Genomic DNA, 22,706 nt, shown 5'->3' on the forward strand with positions numbered 1-22,706 from the left:
GGGGTAACACCTTCCCCCAGGGCATAGGAACTTCAGTCAGATCTCCTGGCAAATTGTGCTTCAAAGGCAGCACTGACGTATGTCACAGATGGCTTCAAAAATCCACTGAATTGATAGTTTAGGTTCTCACTATTTATTAAGATTGTTTACGTTTTCTCTTGGAGATTCTGTTCCATCCCAAGGGCTATGGCTGCCTCAATCTCTGCAAAGCTTCTCCATCCTATCCCAGGTGTCCCTACTCCCCACAACTCTCCCAGAGACTTAGGCTAACGCAAGGCAACCCTACTATCTAAGCTAGTCTGCTCTTAAGGGTGGACTCACGGCTATAGCCTTTTCTGACCTATGGGTCTTTTTCAAGGGACTTTGTTTTAATATATATTTTGAGGTTAATGTTCTCTCACCTCTCTCCCTCCACCAATCTCCCACCTCACCCTTCTCTCTCTATATGCATGCCACTCCTTTCTCTCACATTCACTCTTCACACTGCTTAACTTTCTGTTCTCCTCTCTCTCCCTTTCTCTTTCTCTCTCCCCCCCTCTCTCCCTCCCTCTCCTCCCCCCCCCTCTCTCTCTCTCTCTCTCTCTCTCTCTCCCCTCTCTCTCACTCTCTCTCGTCCCCTCTCTCTTTCTCTCTCGTTCTGTCTGACTGGTGTAGATAGACAGAGGGACACTCACTCACACACTGTCCACTCTCAATTGATACCACCCTCTCTCATAAAGAATACCTTACCACCAATCTCTCACTACACCAACAGTCTTCGCTGTACTCCACTCTGTTGTCAGCTTTCCACTGCCTGGTCTCTTGGTCAACCAACTCCACCGCTGACCTTACCCGAGCCGAGACTAACCTTCACTACACCCCCCACCCCCAAGTTCCCATGGTTCCTGTGGTCAACTGCTATATGGGGCAATCAGTCACTGCTCTTTCCTGAGGAGGTTGGGTCTTCAGGTCACAGGTCTTAGAACCCCTGGTAAGCCCTACCCCCATTCTGGTGTTTCTACGCAAAACCGTTTTTCCCATGGTTTTCCCCACTTTGGGTAAGTTATTTGTTGATTTGTGGTTCTTCTCTTCAGTGGCTAGGTGTTGGGAGTAACACAAATATTTATCAAGATTTTGTTGATACCTGATGGTGCGCTGTGCCACATATGGTCTTCTGGCTCTGGTCCATGTTTTCACTGTGATGACTTGGCAGCTTCTGGGATGTGTAGTCCTGCAAAGGAAACCGAAAAGACCTGGCCAGGTCAGACAATAGTCAGCATTTCGTATGGGACAGTGGCTAACGGTTGTACCGGTCAGGCCCTCTGGTGAGTCCGGAACATGAGTCCCCCTCAACTCCCACACCTCATCTCTAGAGTAGGATCTGTTTTGTCAATGCCCTCGTATGGCGCCTACGCTAGGTTGGAGGGATCCCTGCCCCCCTCTGACAGGGTAATCACTCTGACCCTGTATCACATAACAAAGCCACTCTCACACAAGGATGCTAACCACTGGAATTCCTTGGAAGTCAGCAGGAATGGGAAGGTGGGCTATGAGAAGGGTCCCACCCTCTTAGTTTCTGATACGGCTCACTTGCTTTCCCTGTGTCCTTCATTTTCTGCAGGCATGGTACTCTGGACGAGATGTCATAAGGCAAAGGGCACTTGTTACAACATCCTTGATAAGACCTCTTACAGTAGGCTTGCTTTAGACCAATATCCTTTGAAATTTTGCCTTTAAAAGGAGAGGTGCGCCCCTCATTCTTTGATTCATCTTGAAACCATCAAGAGAAGAATACATTTGGACCTCTGGGAGTGCAGCCCATTCCAAAGTACTTTTCCATAGAGGGGGAGACAGAATGATATGATATGGCATTTAAACACAAGTGTTTCAAGGCGCGACGAGGCAAGGGAGGGGGAACAGAGGGAAGACAGACTACGATCCTATTAGGCCAGGTGTCATTCAGATCGCACAAGTGCGTGGGAAGGGGGAGGGGACAGTGCTGTACATGGGGGAAAAATAGAATAAATAACAGTAAGTAAAAGTAAGGGCAGCAGGTGGCAAGTGCAGGGGTAAGTGCAGGCATCAGGTGTCAAGGGCTGGTAGTGGGACTGTATGGATACAGAAAACAGTCCCCAAGTGCGGGGGTTGCCAGGAAGGCAGTGCAGGTGTGCGACTGGCAGGGGAGGGGACCTGGGCACCGAGTTTAGAGGGTGGCCAGGTTACCAGTGCAGTTTCAGCCAGGAAGTCAGCAGGAGAGAGGAGGAGAAAAAGCAGAAGCAAAGAGAAAGGTTTTGATGTGCTTCCAGAACTGGAGATGATTCTCAAGTTTCAGGGAGGCTGTTCCAGAGGGAGGCCCCAGCTGAGGAAAGAGTTCTTCCACCAACTTGTTGCTTAGAGAAGCGACTGACCCTGAGGAAGTTGGAGGCGGATGAGCGAAGAGCTCGAGAAGGGAGATATTTAGGAAGAAAGAGTTGAAGGTATTGAGGCCCCAATCCCCAGAAGGCCTTGTGGACAATGCAGAGGGTTTTGTACTTAATCCTCGCAGCCACTGGGAGCCAGTGCAGAGATTTCAGTCCTGGAGAGATACGATCCCTGGGCTTGAGGCCAAGGAAAAGTCTTGCAGTCTTGTTCTGGATGAGTTGCAGAGGGCGGAGAGTAGAAGCAGGCAGATTTAGAAAGCGACTGTTGCAATAGTCCAGCCTAGAGAGAACCAGAGCTCTGGAGACAGTGAGCTTCTGAGGGAAGGAGAGGAGAGGAAAGGAAGAATACCTCTGAGGAGGTGCAGCTGGTAGTGTGACTTCTTAGAGACATCGGAGATGTGAGGAGAGAAGGAGGGTGTGGAGTTGAAGATGACCCCGAGAGGGGATCTAAGGCAGAGTAGATCTCTGTTCTCTATCCACTGTGAGAAACCTGAAGGTATCTCACCCGCTAGTCCCCAGAGATCTGTCATCCAGGTGGCCAGGACACAGCCATTGCTTTTGGATCCAGTTTCTGGGGGTGGACCAGTGTGGAAAGATCACCTGGGTGAGGGGTCCTCCGGAGGCGAGATGAGGTATCCCCTTCCCTGTAACACATTTACCCCATCCTACCAGGTAGGATACTTAGGAACTCCACCTCCCTCTTTCCAAACACAAACACTTTCTCACAGACAGCTCACTGTCAGAGAAAACGGACTAACACCAAGAAGTATACCTGACATGTCCCAATACTATGGTCAGACAGGGTCAGGCAGTCCCTGATCATTACACACCCCCAACTTCCATCACACTTCCCCCACATGGATAAAAGGTGGAGCATGAAAGCACACTCTGAGCAAGGCAAAGTACATGAGCAAACAGCAGTTCCAGGGTGGCAGTTTAATACCAGGCGAAAGACGGGAAGACCAAAGAGGATTACAAGGAGGAAAGTGTCCTTGACCTTTTGAATGAAAGACTGATAGTTTCAGGAACCTTCGAGAATAGGAAACTTAAGACCAAGAATCTAAGCTGAACAACGCTGCATTGTGTGCCGAAGATACCCGGGCCACTCCCGCGTCGATAGTCACACCGAGGAGAATCGTGTGCCGCTGTGGTACTGTCATTGGCTTTTACAACAAAGCAGCGCCAGTGAAGTTGAGCGGTGCCGGTGAGTTGGGGAGACTGATACCAGACCGCTCTGTGTTGAAGCCAAGGTTGCAAGCGGCAACATTGTGTAATGAAAACTGAAGAGAGGAGTATATGAAGCGTCTGTGGCAAGTTATGCAAATACAATTAATCAGCGGATGAGGGATTGAACTTTGAAGCCAAGATATGATACCGTAAACTGAGTTGTCCGGCACCACATGGGTGCTCATTCGAAAGTCTCTCTTAGGTATCCAGCTGAAAGGTGGCAAATGTGAAGAGTGATAAAGAATTGTAAAATCGAAGTGGTCCTGCAACGGGTCAAGAAAAAACCCTGTGTACATTCGAAAGTTTTTGATAGTTGTTGAAATCATATTGAAGGTTGGTCCGAGCCCTGCAGAGAGAGATCAGCCAACAGCTTTTGGTTAAAGCAAGTATGTGTAAAATTATGAACATTCTGTTGAAAGGAATCTGAGCCCAGCCGAGGGGGATCCAAGATCTGAGCCTGACTGAGGGGGATCTGGGGTGAACCGTGAGTCAGCCGACAAAGAATACCCTATGAGGAATTAGATGCATAAATAATTTACGAACATTGTGGTGAAAGGATCTGCGTCCGGCTGAGGGGGATCCGAGGTGAATAGCGAATCGCCTAAGAACTTGAGTACTTGTGATAATCCGAAAAGGGAAATAACTTATTGTTTGTTTGTTGCATCAGGCCCTCTGAAGACTTGGGCACAGAAGGCCCTGATGCTGATGATTGAACTGTATCCTCGAGCCAGAGAAGCCAGAGACTGTGCCAAACTCGCGTGTACTTCCTTGTCCCGTGCTGAAAACATGGGGAAGGGAGGCCATCGGCCTAAACATCCGGACATATCATTTTGTGAACACTTCTTTCTTTTTCATAGCATTATTTTCCACACTATTTGTATTTAGAGATAGGATTGGCAATAGGTTTATTAGTATAGGCGCTTTTTGTTTTGACAAGACACTACGAGGACTGCGTTATTATTATTTGATGGTAGTAGCTTGCTCCCATCTGTAGATTTAGGATGAGATAGGCGTTTTCTAAACCCTTTTTTGAAGTTCAATAAACACCCCTGAACTGTGGTCACTTGTGTCGGTCTTACTGTTGATACTATGCCTTCCTTACACCACTCTCTGGGAACGTTGGTGGTGAACTGCTGTGGATCAAGGTTCATCTGCTAGCTGTGTAACTGGAACCTGTACCCTGCACTGAAGGAGCCCCTGTAGGTGCCAGCTAACTTCCTGAAGTGGAAGTGCAGAACTGAAGAACTTGCTTGCCCCTGAGTCCTAGGACTGGATCTCGCAGTGATGACAAAACCAATTAAGTGATCCTTGGCTCTCCCTGCATCTCTGAACCATGCTGATTCTGGCTTGGGAACCTTCCACATCATGCAAGTTGCACAGGAACTGTCAATATCCCCTCCAACCGCGACGCTCAACCACCTCTGCATCAGAGTTTTCCTCTCCAAGCCAAATCTCTGCTATATCTGCATCTGAGATCAAAGTCTTCTAGCGTCCCCAACTCAAATCTGCCACCGAGTCACCAGCTTAGAGTTCCAAGGCGACATTGCTGCAGTACCCTGTTGCCATGTTAAGGCAGCTGATCCCGCTTGCGAACAAGTTTCTCTGATTCTTTGCACCCAAAGCCACCAAGTCTTCCAGTGCCACTACTAGATCTTAGAGGGCTTCTGAAGAGGGAGGATTAACCTGATCTGACCACACAGATAAAAGTATTGTTGACCGTGATGGCTTGGGAATCTTTTAGGTGGAGGGACTTAAACATTTCCCAAATATGTGTATGAGCTCCACCCAACTAGGGGGATTAAATAAATGCATTAAAGCATTGCATTTCCTGTGGAAGAATTGGGTAAATGGCCCATATTGTACGATCACTTTTTTTAGGGTAACGCATAGGAAAATTCAGAAGATGCCAGGTAACCAAGAGTGCGCAGGCATGGCCATGCTTGGCTGTGCCAGTATCCCCACATAACACACAGTCCTATTTGCCTTGACCATAATGCTAGCAAAAGATGATATGCCACTGAATAAAACATGGCCAGTATCCCCACTTGAGAACCTTCATCATGATGGCTCATAGTGCCAACAAAAATGTTATGCCAGTTTGCAATTTCTGTTGTGTGAAATAAGAAATCCATCTTGTCAAGAGAAAAAACAGGCCTATAGAAACAATAAATCAAATGTCAATAAATCAGAAATGTTTTATAAAAATGTGGTAATGAAATACTGGACAGTGTGTGAAGAAGCATCATCTCAGTTATAAATAACAGCATTTTAATTTTCCATGATAAGGCGAATTGTGGCATCGTTTTGAACTAATTAGTGTCATGGGTGTCCCCTGGCAGTTGACTGCGCGGTGTGTAACACAGGTGGGCCGGTGGGAATAACACATTTCTGAAAAAATCTTTGTTGGCAGGGCCATGTGCCGAACTTTAAATCACCAGACTTTTTTTTTTAATAGATGCATGCTGAAGCCTGAGGGGCCAAGTCAGCAACACATCAAAAATCTCATGACTTGCTTTTTCTACTATTCCAGGCTGCTATGGGTATTGCCAACCTCATCGTCATGGCAATGGAAAAGGAAGGGGTGCCTAGGAAAGAAGCAATCCACAAAATCTGGATGGTCGATTCGAAGGGACTTATTGTTAAGGTAATGCAAGGCTTTAAGATTTTTTGTAGTTTGTGTTTTTATTATCTTTTTTTGTAGCTCTTTACTTCACACCCTTAAGTCACTTATCAATAACCATTTCAAGAAAACGAAATGAGAACTACACATCATAGAAAACATGCCGAGATGAGCAGTAGACCACCCACTTCCCAATCCCCGTCTAGATCAAGAAAAAAGAAAACGTATAATTAAAGGCTAAGAGTAGACTAATTATCCACCCATGAAATCAAGCAGGCCACAGCCTCCACCTAGAGGGACAGGCAAAATAGGTGTTGGTGTTTTTAACATCCTCAAGATATAAAGATCAAGTAGGAAAGAATTTAGGGAGATTCTCATCATGAACATATGTCATCTTTTCACAAATAATCCTTGTCAACACCTTAGAATACAATTGTTATTGTCCAGACAAGTGAAGATTTCCAGTGTGCATTTATCACCTTTGTAACCATTAGGAATGTTCCTGGTTTCGAGTTTAAGCAGATCATTTGGAAGAGGACCTTGCAAGCATAGTTAATCAGATTGAATCTAAATATAGGTGTCTCCCAATATCATATTAGGTTGAGGCAAGTTCACTATATGTGCAAGTAGGTTTCTGCTCCTCCGCAGGCCGCCAACATAGACCAGATGCCTCCACTAAAAAACGACTAGTTCTCTGGTACCAGATGCCATCTTGATATACATTTGTAGACATGCTCATTGTGATGACTGCTTATAGACAGACACCTGTTTAGCCTTTTTGCAGTCAATGAGACGGACATCTTTTCCGAGATCCTGATGCCATCCAGACATGTTGGAGTGAAGGTTTGCATTGGTCTATATCTCCAAAAGCTTGTAAATTTGCGAGATGGGCCCCTTTGCAGGTTCACAGAATAGATCACCACCTCAAACCGAGTCAATTAGCGCAAGGCCACCTCTTCACTTCAGACCCAATGTATCATTTGATAGGATTGCAAGATTTGTCCTAATCAAGACCGAATTCTCTCTTGCATTCTTCAAATGTTTTAATTTGCCTATTTGCATACATATGCATAATGCACTTGCAACCCTAATTTTCCCATTTCTGGAATATGCCATTTTAATTTGCTGGTTTAAAATGTGGGTTGCTAATAATGGGAGTAGCTCCCCCCCTCACCCCCGGAAATGAGGACAAGTTCATCTTAACAGATAAACTATACTATTTTAAACTCCTCACCCTAAGAGAGGGCAGCTGATGCGTGGGTAGTCTTGGCTTTCTTTTGCAACCATATCTTATATATAAGAGAACAGTGCACAATCCTGTCTTCCAACAGCTTCCAGATCTGACTGAGGTGAAGCTTAACCACACATTCAAAACTCTCAATGACGGTACAAGGGCCCCTGTTCTTTAACTCTATAGAAAGTAGCATCTGAGATCGTGTGAAGAGACCCCCCCCCCTTCATAAGAACATTGCCACCTCCATTTGCAGATATTGCAGTACACTTGTTGGAATCTAAACCAGGAGAGCCTAAATAATTTGGAGTAAGCAAAGCAAAACTGCTTACTGTAGCCATAACTAATGCCACCCCCCCTCTGTCCAAGATGCCATTTCATTCCTCCAATCATGAAGGTGTGAGCCACCAGGCTGTCCCAGAGCAAAGGAAGCCCCAGTGGATCGAGGGGCACACCCAGGGAGGGAGTGGAAAATAATTTGATGTGACTGGTCAGTTTTCCCTGAAAATTAGTCGTTAGGCGTTTTATGGAATACAGGCGGCTTTCTAATTCTCTGATTGGGACTCAAAAGTTGTTCCAGAGGTTGGGCCAGCAGATCTGATGGGTCTGCCACAAAACAAGAGACTTTTAAAAGGACAATCTTAGGGCCCTGAACCTGAATGTGGTTAGTACTGGGAAACCATGTGCTCAAGGTACTCCTGACCCTGATCCCAGATGACCTGGTGGATGATACAGATGGCTTTGAAGGAGTTCCTGGCTTTAAACAGGAGTCTTTGAAGGGATTTGATAGCAGCTGCGATATGGTTATGAGGTCCGAGGCCCAGGACGAGCCTAGCTGCCTTGTTCTAGATGGCTTGAAGGTGATGTTAAGTATGGTCAGGCGGGGATCAAAGAACCCAAACACACTCATAAACATCCATTTAAAGTGATTTATTAGGGAGCCTGTACTATCATTGGGCGAAATATTGTAGAGCGTTCGGAAAGTGCAGGGGAAATGTCAGAATGGTTCTGAGAGCTGTCTATAACACAATTGGTGAAACAAAATGTTATGCTGTTCCCAGGTTCCATTCGCGTGGCAGGAAATCAGTATGTAGCCAGCAGAGTTTCTTAAAACGAGATAAAACCGTCTTTGGGGTTCCCAGTCTCTGGAACGTGCCTCACCTTGGCCCTGACTTCCACTGTACCTGGTTTATAGGGACTGTCCCTTTTTCTTCTGGCCTCCAATGTAACTTGTGCGATTTGTTATTTATTGGGCTTCTTGCCAGTGGTTCCAGTTTGTCCACCACAGTAGAGGTTTGGTCCAGTGTCAAGAATAGGAGAGGCCCGAGTCGAGGTTAGGATGACTCACAGTCCGGGATGTGGGCCAGGGGAGTGTGGCAATGTAAGGGAGCGTCCAAATACACTGATCTCCTCCCACCAGCTGTGATGCCATACTTTCTCCGCAGTAAGCCTTTAGTTTTTTCAACCATTGTAGTCCCCAGTCCTCCTCTTTCTCTATGATCCGTTCTTTGTCCCTATTGCCTCATATTCTTTATTCCATTCTTCTAAAGTACACTCTTCTGTTAAAAGCTATACATATATACTGCCTCTCCTTTTCAAGACTTCCTCTTTACCTCACCATCTGTCATCTTTGTGCCCCCATCTCAATTCTCTTGCCCACACTCTTCACTACTGTAACTGTCCTCTTCTTCACCCCTATCCTCACCTTCTCACCCTCACTCTTTTGAGCACCACCCTCCTCTGTGCTGTGATGACTCTCAAATGCGGTATCCCTCTGGACACTAATATCACTGCCATCACCCCTTTGAGCATTCCCTTCCTCTGCATCACTACCACCCCCAAACGCATCACCCATTTTAGCTTTGCTGTTACTGCCCCAACCTTTTTTTATCAATGCTACCCTCCTCTGCCCTACTATTGCTCTCCAGTTATTCATCTCTCTTTGCACCACCTTCGCTCCTCTGGGCACCACCCCCTCTACTAGTACTGTAACTCAAAATGTCTTTACCTGTCCGGGCACCTCCCTCTCCCCCTGTAAACTAGGGATACCTTCTTTGGCTACCTCTCGCAAACCCCTGGCCTCTTGTCCCAGTACAGTTTTTTTGCTCTTTGTCTGGTTTCATGGGTCTCTCCCCTAGCTCCCAGGTTCTGCTATTGCCCTGCCTCCAGAACCTCACCTCCATTGTCCTGGGACTTGCTCAGTCTCTTGCTCTCTCCCCCAACATTCCCACCACTCTCCAGCTCCTGCTCCAAACACTGTCAATGCCAGGCTGAGCTTGTGGGCTATTCTAGAGCTTTCAACCTGGCTTTCCACCCTCTCTCTAGTTGAAGAGGACTTGGGTGTATTGGTTGGGATGGGGATTGGCTTGTCCCTCCCCTTGGATGGTGGCTGCCTTCTAGCCTCTGTGGGCTATGGCAACTCTAGTGTTTCTCCTCAGGCAGCATGTTGCAAGGCTTAGCTGATGTATCTCACCCCTATGGCTTCCAGTTCTGATCTGGGATTTGGAGCTGGCTAGTCCCTCTTGGATAGTCCTCCCTTTAGTGATCATGCCCTGACCCTGTCCATCGGGTAAACTCTCTTACCCTATCTGTTCCTAACTATATGAGTGGATGGATGGATGGATGGATGGATGGATGGATGGATGGATGGATGGATGGATGGATGGATGGATGGATGGATGGATGGATGGATGGATGGATGGATGACTGTGCACTATCCACTGTTCTTCATTAGGTTCCTCGTCACATTCATATGGGATTCCGGTATCCTGGTCTGTGGGACTGCTATTCCATGATTCTCTTAAAAGGGCAGAAGTGGCAGCGTCACAAGTTCAATAGACACTAAAGCCATTAATTTTGTTTTGGGGGGGAACCGATTTCCCTTATCTCATTATCTCATATTGCTTGTACTTCCCAGGTGTAAGGACTGCCCATAGTTGGAACCATGTGACTGACCGTAACCTGAGTCTGGTACTAAGTCTGGGTGACTAGGGGATCCTCACTATACCACACTGGACCCATCACCTACTAGCTTGGGGGGGAAGATGGGTCCTTCATTACCCCACTGCAGGCCCCTAAAGCAAGGCAAGGGACTTGTTGCAGTTTTTATTGCGGTACAAAGAAATGCTATTACAGCAGTCTGGCTTTGAGACAAAGCGCTGATTACGTCCACCATATAAGGTACAGCAGAATATGTTGAATGCGGTGCAATTGGTAAGGAGACATCTTGGCAAGCTCAAGGTTTCAGGGGGGTGGAGGGAGTAAATGAGGGAGTTGTTGAATATGCACCCAGATTCCTCACAGAGGGATCCATGGCCCAGAAAGAGGTGATGAGGGGTGGGGGTAGGGGGTAAGGTAGATTTCTTTTCAACACAAATAGTGACAGTTTTATTTTGAACATCCAAGCCTCTACACAAGGGAGGGAAATGCGTTGCAATACAGCTGAAAAAAAAGACTGAAAGGAGAAGGGGTGAGCGGCCAGGTCAGGGAGAGGTACATGTTCAAGATCCAAGGGGAGACTGGAGCCATGGGGAGCTCCACAGTGAGAGATAGTAGGACTGGAACAATAGGGGCTTGATCTGACCAGACCTAAACCTCTCACCAGAAGAAAGGATGTAATTCACCTAAAAGCACCACTGTTAATGGCAAATGTTTTTTGCAACCGGTCAAGAAGTTTGTGGTGTTGGCCAGGTTGGAGTAGAACCACATCTCGGCCAGGGTATCCAGGATGTTACAGAGGGCACTCAGAAGGCTTCCTAGAAGGGCATAAGGGTTAGAGGCCACCAGAATGCAGGCTAGGCTCTGAGGAAGACGTGGGAAGCCTTCATTCAAAGACCACATTCTTGAGAAATGAAAAGATCAAGATGGGAGCTTTGATTCAGATTCCTCAGACTCCTGGACACACAGGAAGCAGATTTACACATTCAAATCCTCATAGACTACAAAGTACCTGCGATTTATCATCTGGGAAGATCACTGCCAGTTTACTTCAGTACCTTTTTAGACCAGCATTAGCCTATGGGATTTCATGGTGTATGCCCACCTCAGGAAACAAGTGTGTTCCTGTCTTTCTGCGTCTCGATGATTGGCCGAATAAGGCCAAGTCATCAAACGTTGCTTCTCATCATCTCAGAAATACATGAAAACTCTTCATTCCTTGAGGTTCTTGCCGAATTTCAACAACTCCAATCTATGCCCTTAAACTAGGATTCATTTAATTGGGGTGATCTTGGGCACCCAGATTGGGAAAGCATGCCCACCAGCAAAGCAGGTTAGAGCCCACTCTCCCAATGTGTCTCTGTTCCACTCAAACACTTGCATACAGGCAACACAATTCCTCACACTATTTGGGTCCTCTTACTTTGCACATCTTTCTGGTGCCAGAGGGATGGCTACTGATGTGGTTGATAGGCACAGGTCTCATTTGTCCCAGTTTTGGGGAGGCCTCATGGATTGGCTTTCAGAGTCTGGCAGTTTACATTATGATATGCTGCATTTGGTTTCTTCTTCCAATCTTCTCCGTAGTGGGCCATTTTGCCAACCAAGGCCACAGTTGACCTTGGTGGTGAATGCATCCCTGTTTGATTTGGGAGAAAATCTTCACATCAACTGTTTGAAAATGAGGGCTGTCAAGCTTGCCACCATTGCCCATCTCCAATCCATCCTGGAAAGGCTTTTATAGTTAACTTTCCGACAACATTAGAGTAAGAGCAGGCAGGAGGCATCTTTCATGAGTGTGAGCTACACTGGGAAGTGACAATATCTGTGTGGTGTGAGGACATCATCAGTTGGATCTGTTCACCTCCAGCCTACAAGGATCATCTGTTTTGCTTCATAGTTTGCCATCAATTGGTCTCTGCAGGAAGATTTGTCTGTGGATTTGATTTCCATTTTCTAAATGCATTCCCTCGTCTTGTTGCATTTTCAGAAGACATGATACCTCGATAGTTGTTGTAGCACCTAACTGTGCAATGACGACGTGGTATTCAGAGCGTGTGTACCTTTCCGTCTTCTGTCGGTAATCCATCTTCTGTAGTATGTGTACGTGTTGCAGTCTGGTCCTGTATTGAGCATGAGATGTTTGATCCTTCAGGCCAGACTCTTCAAAGATTAAGCTACTGAAATTGGGGTCACTCTGAAAATGTTTTAATGTCATGTTTTTTTGACTCCCAGCCTTTCACGAAGGCAATTTATACCTGGAGATCAAAATGGATTTTGAGTTGATGCTCTGCAAATGGTATCAACCTGTTGTTTTCCATGGTTGTTTTGGAGTTTTTGCTGAGAGTAGTCTTAATCTCTGGACTGTTGATACTTATTTAGCACATCTATATTCATATGCAAGGAAACCAGAGCCTGGTTTGTACAGTCCTATACTTTCTGAAAGGTTAAGAACATCCTTTCAGTTAAAACCTTTGTGTTCTCACATTGTGGGATTTGAAATTAATTTTGAGATTTCTAATGGGAGCGCCTTTTGAAGCTACACATTCTTGTCCTTTTTAAACTCTGTAATGTTAGCTGGCTTTTGTAGTGTGGAAATCACTGCTGTATTGGTCTTAAAGCACTAAGACCTTGTTCATGTGCAAGCAGATTGTGACTGTGCTCTGGTTGTTACTGGTTTATTGAGTGAAAGGGAGAAACGGAAAAGGAAGAGAAGGGAAAGAGTCGAGAAATGGGGAACCAAACAGACTTGAGTCGCAGCGGCATGGAGTGATAAACAAGAGCGTGAGTGATAGTGGTCACAGGGATGTATGTATACAATGTATTGTGTATTTAGAACAGGAAAAGCTAGGTCTAGTAAATAATTGAGAACTGTCCTTCTTGGCAGTCTCCATTTATAACAGTTGTAAATAATAGTGTGTTGATGAAACTCGTTTGAATCAATCCATGAATACATGAGTGCCTTGATATCTGCAAGAGTTGCAGTAAGGTCTTGGGGCAAAGCATAACCCAATATTCATGTTCATGGCCTGATATTAATATTGGTGTTTGCTGAGTGGGCTGTGTTCAGAATGTATGTTGGAGGACACACAGGAAAATAAGACAAAGAACCCCCCCCCCACAGAGCCCTAATAGTATGGCCTTCGGTGTAGGAGAAGGGAGTGGGTGTTGGGCATCTGAAAGAAAACACCAAGTCTGATCATTTGAGAGAGGTTAAAGCTTTATTTGATCTTAGAAATACTGTGTTTTAATGTAAGACCGTGAATGCAAGCTAGAATGCAGATCATTTAACAAATGTGTTACCTATTATACATTTAATGTTGAGAATGGACAATTGAATAACTATTTTGTTTACGATGTGGCGCAGCACTCCAGCAGGAATTAGCTGTTCCTGTAGATTAGACAGCTCGGGCATCAATCCTGGAAACCTAATGAAGGTGCCCTGGAAACTACCAGTGGATTTAAGGACCTGGGAATGTGAAGGTCAATGTTCCTGCTTGTTATTGACTCACATATAAACAAAGGTGCAGGACATGCAAGCATTGGCCTACCCTAGACATGTTCTCCTCAGAGTTTATTTTTCCAAAATAACTGTCTGCACACGCCGCAGCCAAACAAGGCTTTACCGTAGCAGACTCACTGTCACTGGTTACAGCATGATAGCCTAATTTAATTACTGCCATCAGGGGGGACTGTTCCCCACCCGGGCCTGTGAGAGGAGTCCTAGCTGGCGCAGAAGTGTGGCACCGGAGATGTGTGCTCTCCTTCCACATCCCGAACTGAGAGGCCAAGACAAGGTCTTCTGGGGACAGGGGAACAAGGCAATCCCTGCTATGATTCAGGGGGACTAGTGTACCGACACAGTCAGGCAGCACGCCACCAGGGGTGCCCAGGGCAGAAGTGGCACACCGTCCCCTTAGTGGGGAGCTGGATCTGGGTGCGAACTTGAGGAAGAAGGCCTGCAGAGTCTGGGAAGGTATACAGCAGCTGACCTGGCACACCGGCACAGTCACCTAAGGAGGGTGCAAGGGCCTGCTGCACCAAGACATGCTTCCAGATACTGCTGACTAATGAGTGAGGGGAGAACAGACCAGTGAGACACTCCCCCGGGCACCCTCCCCATGCTCACAGTGTGGGAAAAACTGGATGGAGACAGGTGAGAGGCGAGCACTACAGTGGACTTGGTGGACGAGTGATGAGCCAGAGCAGTCGTGTTTCCTCACTGCTCTGTGGGGCTGATGGTGGCGTGTGTTGAACCCCTTGTTTGGGACCCATGGATTTCCCATCACCTTGCACCACCGATGCAGGGATGCTCCCGATATGCTGATTCCAGAGAACAAGAGCATTTTGCTGCCTACAGCGGCCGCTGCGGACCAATCTTTGTGGAGGTCCCCGGCTCCAAAAGGCTGGATCGCCACTGTAAATGGGATATTCAGCCTGATTTGACTGCCAAGCAGTGGCTCCTTCTCCTTTGTCCTGGTGGCCCTGGTCTGCCCTACCCAGGGACGCAGTTGAGGCTTACCAACCTTAGGCTTCCGTGGCTTATTGCTTGAGGACGCTAAGAACCATTTCAGCTCCGGTGAGCTCCCTGAGTCCACTGTGCATGACCACCTTCTCGTGTCCGCTCCGGCAGTCAGATTGGGCCTAAAAAACTTTCACCAGCTTTTGAGTGCCGAGCCCGCCTGCATCTTTTCTGAAAGCTGGATGTCTCAGCAGCAGATTGAAGCATCTGGTTCATCCTCCCACTAAGTTGAAGTCTGCAGTGTGCACAGCATAGTGAAAGGCACCAAACCACATTAAAGGTGCTTGTCCCAGAGCAGACCCCACATCGACATTGTGATGTGTAGGACATTTCTTCACTGGCCTGGACTTTCTTTCTCCTACACCTGATTCGTCTGTGCCTGGCTTGCTGCTAGACTGCCTGGTGAGTTTGTTGTGCATTGTGCAGTCTCTCCCTCCCTCTTTCTCCTCCTTCCATCTCTCTGCTCTCTCCCTCCATGGTGCTTTCCATCCCCCTATCTTCTCTAACTGCTACTCTATCAGCTATCCTATCTCTCTGTCAATGCCTTTTAGGAAAAAGTTCAAGAAAGATCTCCTGGTCTCCAATACAGGCCTGCCCATCGCTGACACCTATGTCAAAGCTTCTTCCAGGAAGACTATCACTGACATCCTCTTTGTCATTCCCTCTCCGGACTTTGGATTCCCTGTATGGTCTCAGTGCTCTCCCCTTTCTCTTCTTAACCCATTAATGGTGGAACACAATGGGAAGTTCTCTTGGCAGATTTCCCATCCTCTAGGGGCATCATTAGCACTGTCATGGTCCAGGGCTCTCAGTCCAAACTCTTCCTTCTTGATAGGCGTCTTCTGTGTCTCATCATTTTCCTCCCTTCTCCTGCCACTCTTTCTTCTGCCACCGGTCTGGCTCCTTCGTCAGCACCGTCGGGCGTACCACATTCCTGTACCCCTCCTCGGAAGACCTTCAAAGGTGGCAACCAGCTCCACTTAGCTACCCTCAACTCTCGCTCTGCCGTTAAACACTCCTTTGACATCTGCCACTTCCTTGAAGACTTCGACCTTGACGTCCTCGCTCTCACCAAGACGTGGTTCATGGCTAGCTCTGTCACTATTTTTGATACACTCCTCCTGCAGGGCTACAAGATTATCTATAAGCCCAGGCTTAATCAGCCTGTGGGTGGAATGGGCCTGATCTGCTCTGAATGGGTCCCTGCTGCTATCATACCAATTCAGTCCTGCTCTTCCTTCGAATGCCTCGTCTGCAGTCTTGGTGTCTCTCCAGTCCTCTCGCTGACTTTTGCCATCTACAGGACCCCTGGTCCGGCCTCCCTCTTCCTCTCGGAGTGATATGACCACACTGCTTCTCTGCTGGCCTCCACCTCTAAACTTCTCTTCCTCAGAGACTTCTGACTCTCCTGATGCAGACTCTGGACTCTCCAGCAGCCTCTGTGACTTTCTTTCCCTTGCCATTCTCCCCTTCAGTCCGACGCACTGAGTTGAACACATGTTGGATACCCTTATCTCAGCAGACATCCCCATCTCCCACCCTCTCACTACACCTCTCTCCCGGTCTGATCATGCTCTTCTGTCCTCTTACCTGGGTCTCTTGGGTCCCCTGGCTAAGCCTCTTCCCGCATTGCCAGTCTCCTTCTCCGTCATTCAACCGATGAAGCGTGTCTCAGTTGCTGCTTTTGCTGCCACTTTCATTCCCCCTACGGCTCTGACCATTGAATCTCACACTGACACAGCCCTTGCTAACCTTCCTCTCTCCATCGCCAACACTCTGAACATCCTTGCCCCTGTCATGAGGATCTGCATGAAGCCTGCCTACAAGCGCAACACCTGGTATGTTTCCGACCTGACCTCTCTGAAACGCAAGTGCAGAGTTGCTGAGCGGAAGTGGGAGGCTTCAAGCACATCCGCTGACGGACTGGCCTGCTGCCTGCTCCAAAGGGAATACAGACTCTCCATCCACTCAAAGAAGGCCTATATCCAAGCCCACACCTCTGAGGCTGCTAACAACACAGCTGAACTGTTCAAAATCTGCAAAGAAATCACCAATCCTACTGCAATCTCCACTTCCCCTCTGCCATCCCTGATCACCTGCACCGCACTGGCATCTCCCTTCATAACCAAAACTCAAGACATTCTGTCCTCACTCTCCTCTACACCCCTCTCTTCTCCCTCAACCACTCTATCTTCCCGTGGCCCCCCTGACCCCGTCCTGCCTACTCTCCTGTTTCAACCCCACATCACCGGATGAGGTCTCTAGCCAAGTCTTCTCTATGAAAGTCTCTTCCAAACAGGTGCTCCCTTGCTCCTCCAGAACTGTCGAGGACAACATTTCCTCCATTGCCCACAGCCTTGGCTGATTTCTGCAATCACTCCCTTGCCGCTGGCTCCTTCCCTCTACTCCTCAATCACTCCCTTGTGCACCCTCGCATCAAAAACCCTTCTGCAGACCCCTCCTGCTCAGCTAACTACTGCCCTATCTCCATGACCACCAGTCTGGCTTCAGATCAGCCAGAGGCACGAAAACTGCACTCCTGAACACCCTTGAAGACTTGCTCTCAAATCTTGAGTCCAACACGCCTTCCGTTCTCATCCTTCTTGACCTTTCTTCTGCCTTTTAATACGGTCAATCATGCCACCCTTATAAATCGGCTCTGTGATACCCTTGGCATCACAGACCAGTCCCTGGACTGGTTGACATCCTTCCTCTCTGACTGACCATCCTAGATTCATCTTCTCGCATGGCTCTTCAGCATCTACCTTGCCCCTCTAGGCCATTTCATCTCCGCCTTCTCTCCTCACTTGCAGTGTTATGCTGATGACACGAAGCTCTCCTTCAAGCTTCCCTCCACTGCCTCCTCTTCTTCCTCTCTCATTCCTGATTGTCTGACTTCTATTCAGGCATGGTGTGCTGCTAACGATCTCTGCCTTAATGCCAGTAAAACAGAGCTACTTCTCATTTGGACCCCTGATCCCTCTTTCCCTCCCACAATCTGGCCACCCTCCATGGGCCCCCTCCCCTCACCCTCTTGTGAGGCAAAAAACCTTGGTGTCATCTTCTACTCCTCTCTCTCCTTCTCTCCTCACATCGCAGAACTTGCCAAGAAGGTCCACTTTCAGCTGCGCCTCCTCAGAGGCATTCTCCCTTTCCTCACATTCCCATAGAAACTCAATGACTACAGAGCCCTGTTCCTATCTAGAAATACAACAAATAGGTTCCCGGTGTATAATAAACAGGGAACAAACTGGGGCACAGCAATAGGCAAATCAGAATATAAATGAATATATCTGATTTTTTGCAAACCTTTTAAATTAAGTTCATTAGTACATTGGAATTCAGGTCAGTAAGAAAAATAGTCTAAATCATTCCATCCTGTTGTATCAATATATTTTTCTAATATGGTGGAAAACAAATTCTTGATCAACAAGTAACAACAATTCTTCATAAAGATATAACAAAATCACATAATTTATTTTGCAACCTTTCAATTCGGGTATTCATGAATTAGTAACAAACTTTTCTTTCATAAACAGTGGCATTGCAATTTATTTTATAAAAATAAGACACATGTCCCAGTAACTTGATCGGAGGCTGTCATAATGCAGATGCGGCAGCCGTTTGTTATAGTAGCCTATCCTTAACTACGCGTTTCGGGCGCTTCCCACCCTTCCTTCAGGTTTATGTATTGGGTTAAATGTTCTGAAAACAATGTAACAAAAATTCTAAATTTGTCTCTGAACTCCCTAGTTTCAAGTAATCATAAGTAAAATTAGTGTGCGCTAGCCCTTACTAACCTTCAGAATGGCCCTTAGTCCACGAAGGAAGACCTCAGTAGGATGAACTTGTTAGGGACGCTGTAAAACATATATATACATCGCTTTTAATACTATGTACAATAGTACGGTGGCGTACAGAGGGACCAGGCACTTAAAATAGCGCTGGGTCCGCCTGTACATCAGAATTCTGAAGGGCAATTGTTCAATAAGTAATCATGATGGTAACTCTTACTCCAGTAATATGATGTAATGTATTGCGGTCGTGTAGAAAAAATGCATACAGTTTACATCATTCAAGAATTTACGTGATCTTAAATATCCCTAGGAGTCAAAAATATGAACCCTGTAAGTATATATATTATTGCCATGTAGATTACTCTGATGTATTCCAATGTACTAATGAACTTAATTTAAAAGGTTTGCAAAAAATCAGATATATTTATTTATATTCTGTTTTGCCTATTGCTGTGCCCCAGTTTGTTCCCCGTTTATTATATACGGGGAACCTATTTGTTGTATTTCTAGTTCTGTAAAGGTAGCACTTTACCAACTAGGAACACCTCGAATTTGACAATAAGTTACTCATGAACACTTGAAGACCTTAAGATAACAGATTTATCGCAATCTGAGTGCACCTCCACAACCAGCCCTCCCTGTTCCTATCTAGGCTGGATTACTGCAACAGCCTCTTCCTCAATCTGCCTAAATCCTCCCTTTGCCACGTTCAACTAATCCAGAACAGGACTGCAAGACTTATCCTTGGCCTCAAGCCCAGGTACCGCATCTCTCCAGCCCTAAAATCTCTCCACTGGCTCCCGGTTATTACGAGGATCAAGTTCAACACCCTCTACATCATCCACAAGGCTTTCTGGGGCCTGGGACCCCGCTACATCCAACTCTCTCTCCCTAAATGCCTCCTTGTCTGACCCCTGTGGTTTTCTAGCTCCAACTCTCTGTAGATCAGACACTTCTCCAAGCAGAGAGTGGGGGTAGATCTCTCTTCCGCAGGGGCCTCCCTCTGGAATGGCCTCCCTGGCCCTCTCAAACTTGAGGTGGATCTTCTTAAGTTTCAGAAGCTTTTCAAGACCCTCCTTTTCTCTTTTTCCTTCCCTGCTAATGTCCCCCTTGCCGCATTTGACTGGCTGCCTGGTTATTCTGATTCATACAGGGCACCAGGCCCCACTCACCCTGTCTACCCGAGCACCTTGGTCTCCCCTGACCCACCCCCCTAACCTGCACTTGCCCTACTGGGCTCCATCCCACTGTACTAGCCTGCATCCCTATTGAGCCCATCCAGCCCGTCCTCGCACTTAGCATGTGGACCTTCATTCCCTTGGCACTTTTCACCCTGGCATCACCTTAGAACTCTCCTTGCTCAGGGGCCCTCTTCCCTCTTTTCCCCGGCCCCCTACACTTTCACGCTCTCCACTCCGCCTTGCACTTCTGTTCCGTCCTTAGCATTAGTGCATTCTGCTGCTTTGACCAGCACTCCCTGCCCCCTCTCCCCCACCTCCCCACTACTTCTTGTTACTGCACTTGCACGATCCAAATGCCACAAATCCTAGTAGGACCGTTTTTGTTATTCTTAATCCCTGTCTCCCCGCCCCCAACTTTTGTCTCGTTGCGCCTTGAAACACCATCTGCTGTATAGGCGCATTATAAATACCCAATAGATAAATAAATAAAGATGCAGTGTGTGAGCCAATGGCTCTCTGAGTGGACCCTTCTTCCCTGGTGTTCCATAAGGATAAGGTGACTTTGAGATTATTTTCGCCTTCCCACAGTGATAGCTGGAAATTAATTTCCCTTAATGGAAAGCTTCAGGTTTTTCCTCTTCCAAATTCTTGCTATTCAAATTTGAGGTTTCATCACCAAGAACCAAAAAGAGTGCTCAGCTTCTAGGTGTCTCAATCCAAGGAGGACTGTGCTAAAAGCGAGCTCTTTCTTGGATTTATGGTCCTCAGGTGACAGGCCATTACCAAATAGGCCAAATCGATGTGCATTGCCATGTGCATAAAGCCTTGCTTTGAGCTAGCCAGTCAAGGAAGTTGGTAAAGGCATGAGGGCTCATTCGACTAGCGGCCACTGGTGGCCTGGAGGGGTGTGCCTCGGCTTGAGATCTGTCAGGCTGCCATTTTTTCTTCAATGCATGCTTTTGCCGAGCTGTACTCCCTGGACTATTTGCATGTGGAGCAAGCTTACCTTTGGACCTCTGTTCTTACAGCGGTTTGTCTTTTAGGACACTGGTTCCTTGGGTTTCGTTACCCACGCAGCCATCCTGACATTTGGTTTTAATTTTGGGATGAAACGATGAGGAATCTGTGGGAAGGTCTTTTTCTCATAAGTATTAAGATCAGTTTGGGTCAGGTTCTCCCTAGAAAAAATCATTCTCCAGCATTGGATCTTTCATGGATTCACATGCTTAGAATATTCCCCGTCGTCAGACTGGGAACCCTCGGTACACATATATATAGTCATTTCCAATAGGAAAAAACTTCTGCCCTATCCCCGTCTGCGTCCTCTACGGGGCCGCCCACGTACACCCCGTTGGACGTGATGGTATATAAGCCCCGCCCCCGCGGGTCCCTTCAGATTTCAACCGTCTCCAAAGATAGTGGGATCTCCTCGTGTATTTTCTTCAAATACTTATCGAATTGTTTCTAACTCCTGCGAGTTTGTCTGTTTGGTCCACTTCTAACTCCTACAAGTTTTGTTTGTTGGGCTGGCAATAATGTCGGGTAAGCCTCTTTTCCGCCCGTGTGCCACGTGCGGTCTAAAGAAGGTTTATGAAGGGGATGGCCATCTTGACTGCATCTACTGCCTTCACCCCCACCACTCTGCGGACCAATGTGATATTTGCAAGGGGTTTTCCCAAAAAACCCTGAAGGACCGGAATCGGCGACTGGTCTCGTGGCTGAACGACGGCGCTGGAGCGTACCCTCAGTCGGAGGTAGGATCGGTGCGCAGTATCGCCTCAGCGAAAACATCAGAAGCCCCCCGACGCTCACATCCGTCGGAACCTCCGGCCAAAAAATCACGACCTACGGAGAAGGACGTGCCTCGAAGTCATTCCTCTAAGGCCTCATCGAAAGAATCGACGAAGAAATCATCTTCCTCTTCTTCTTCGTCGAAGAAAGATAAGGACAGGCCAAAATCCTCCTCGAGCGATCAGAAAAGATCAGCTACGAGTAGAGAGGCGGATAAACGCAGGGAGAGCTCCGCGAAGGCGGGACCGCCTAAGCCACCTGCAGGCCCTCCGTCGACGACGGCGACGATCCAAGTGCCCACTCCGTCACAGTCCCCCGCCTTTCAAACGGGCTCATCGTCGACGACGATTCCCTCGTCGACGGAGTTCCAGGCCTGGAGGCCAGAAGTGTTCGACATGGGGCTACCCGACACACTGCTGCAAGAACAGGCAGTTTCGATCGCCTCCAAAGAAGACGACGGCTTCAGAATAGTGAGCCCGGAAGACCTGGGGCTACGGCCCAGATTTCCTTCTGGTGCAACCTGCTCTCAAGTTTTCACCCAGCCTCCAAACGCCCAGGCTACTCTCTCCATGGAGGTACTTTCCTCCTTACACTCGCTCTTGAAGTCCCTGGACGAAAGGCTCCCACCTGTTCCGACGACTCCCCTCGTCGACGAGCCCGGACCTTCACACCGCCCGACTAGATCGGTCGTGGGCCCAACTGCTCCAACAGTCCAGGAAGAAGGTGAGCTCTCGGACTCCCTCTCTGAACAGGGGTCAGCTTCTGGTATCTCCCTCTCGCCGTCGAGAGACCCGTCATGGGTTTCGGATGTGGAGGTGGATCCTCCGAAAAGTCCCATTCACCCGTCTCCACCGGATGACATAGGGGCCTTCCATTCCATGATGGAAAAGGCCTGCAAGGAGTTCGGTTTGACCCAACAAGAAGAAAAGAAGGACTGCTTCCTCTTTGACCACATGGGCAAGAATAGGCGTTCCGTTTTTTCGATACCGATACTGGACCAC

At 47.5% G+C, this 22,706-nt stretch overlaps 1 protein-coding gene across 1 annotated transcript in view; it reads left to right on the forward strand.

The window, feature by feature from the left end:
* ME3 (malic enzyme 3) overlaps positions 1-22,706 on the forward strand; it is a 697,492-nt gene that overhangs the window by 565,643 nt on the left and 109,143 nt on the right. The window contains exon 10 of the mRNA XM_069639735.1: positions 6,157-6,270. Within this exon, the coding sequence (XP_069495836.1) occupies positions 6,157-6,270 (114 nt within the window). The remainder of the gene's footprint in view (positions 1-6,156; positions 6,271-22,706) is intronic.

Source organism: Ambystoma mexicanum, chromosome 7q (genome assembly GCF_040938575.1).
Source record: "Ambystoma mexicanum isolate Mex_15411 chromosome 7q, UKY_AmexF1_1, whole genome shotgun sequence".
Lineage (NCBI taxonomy): Eukaryota > Metazoa > Chordata > Amphibia > Caudata > Ambystomatidae > Ambystoma > Ambystoma mexicanum.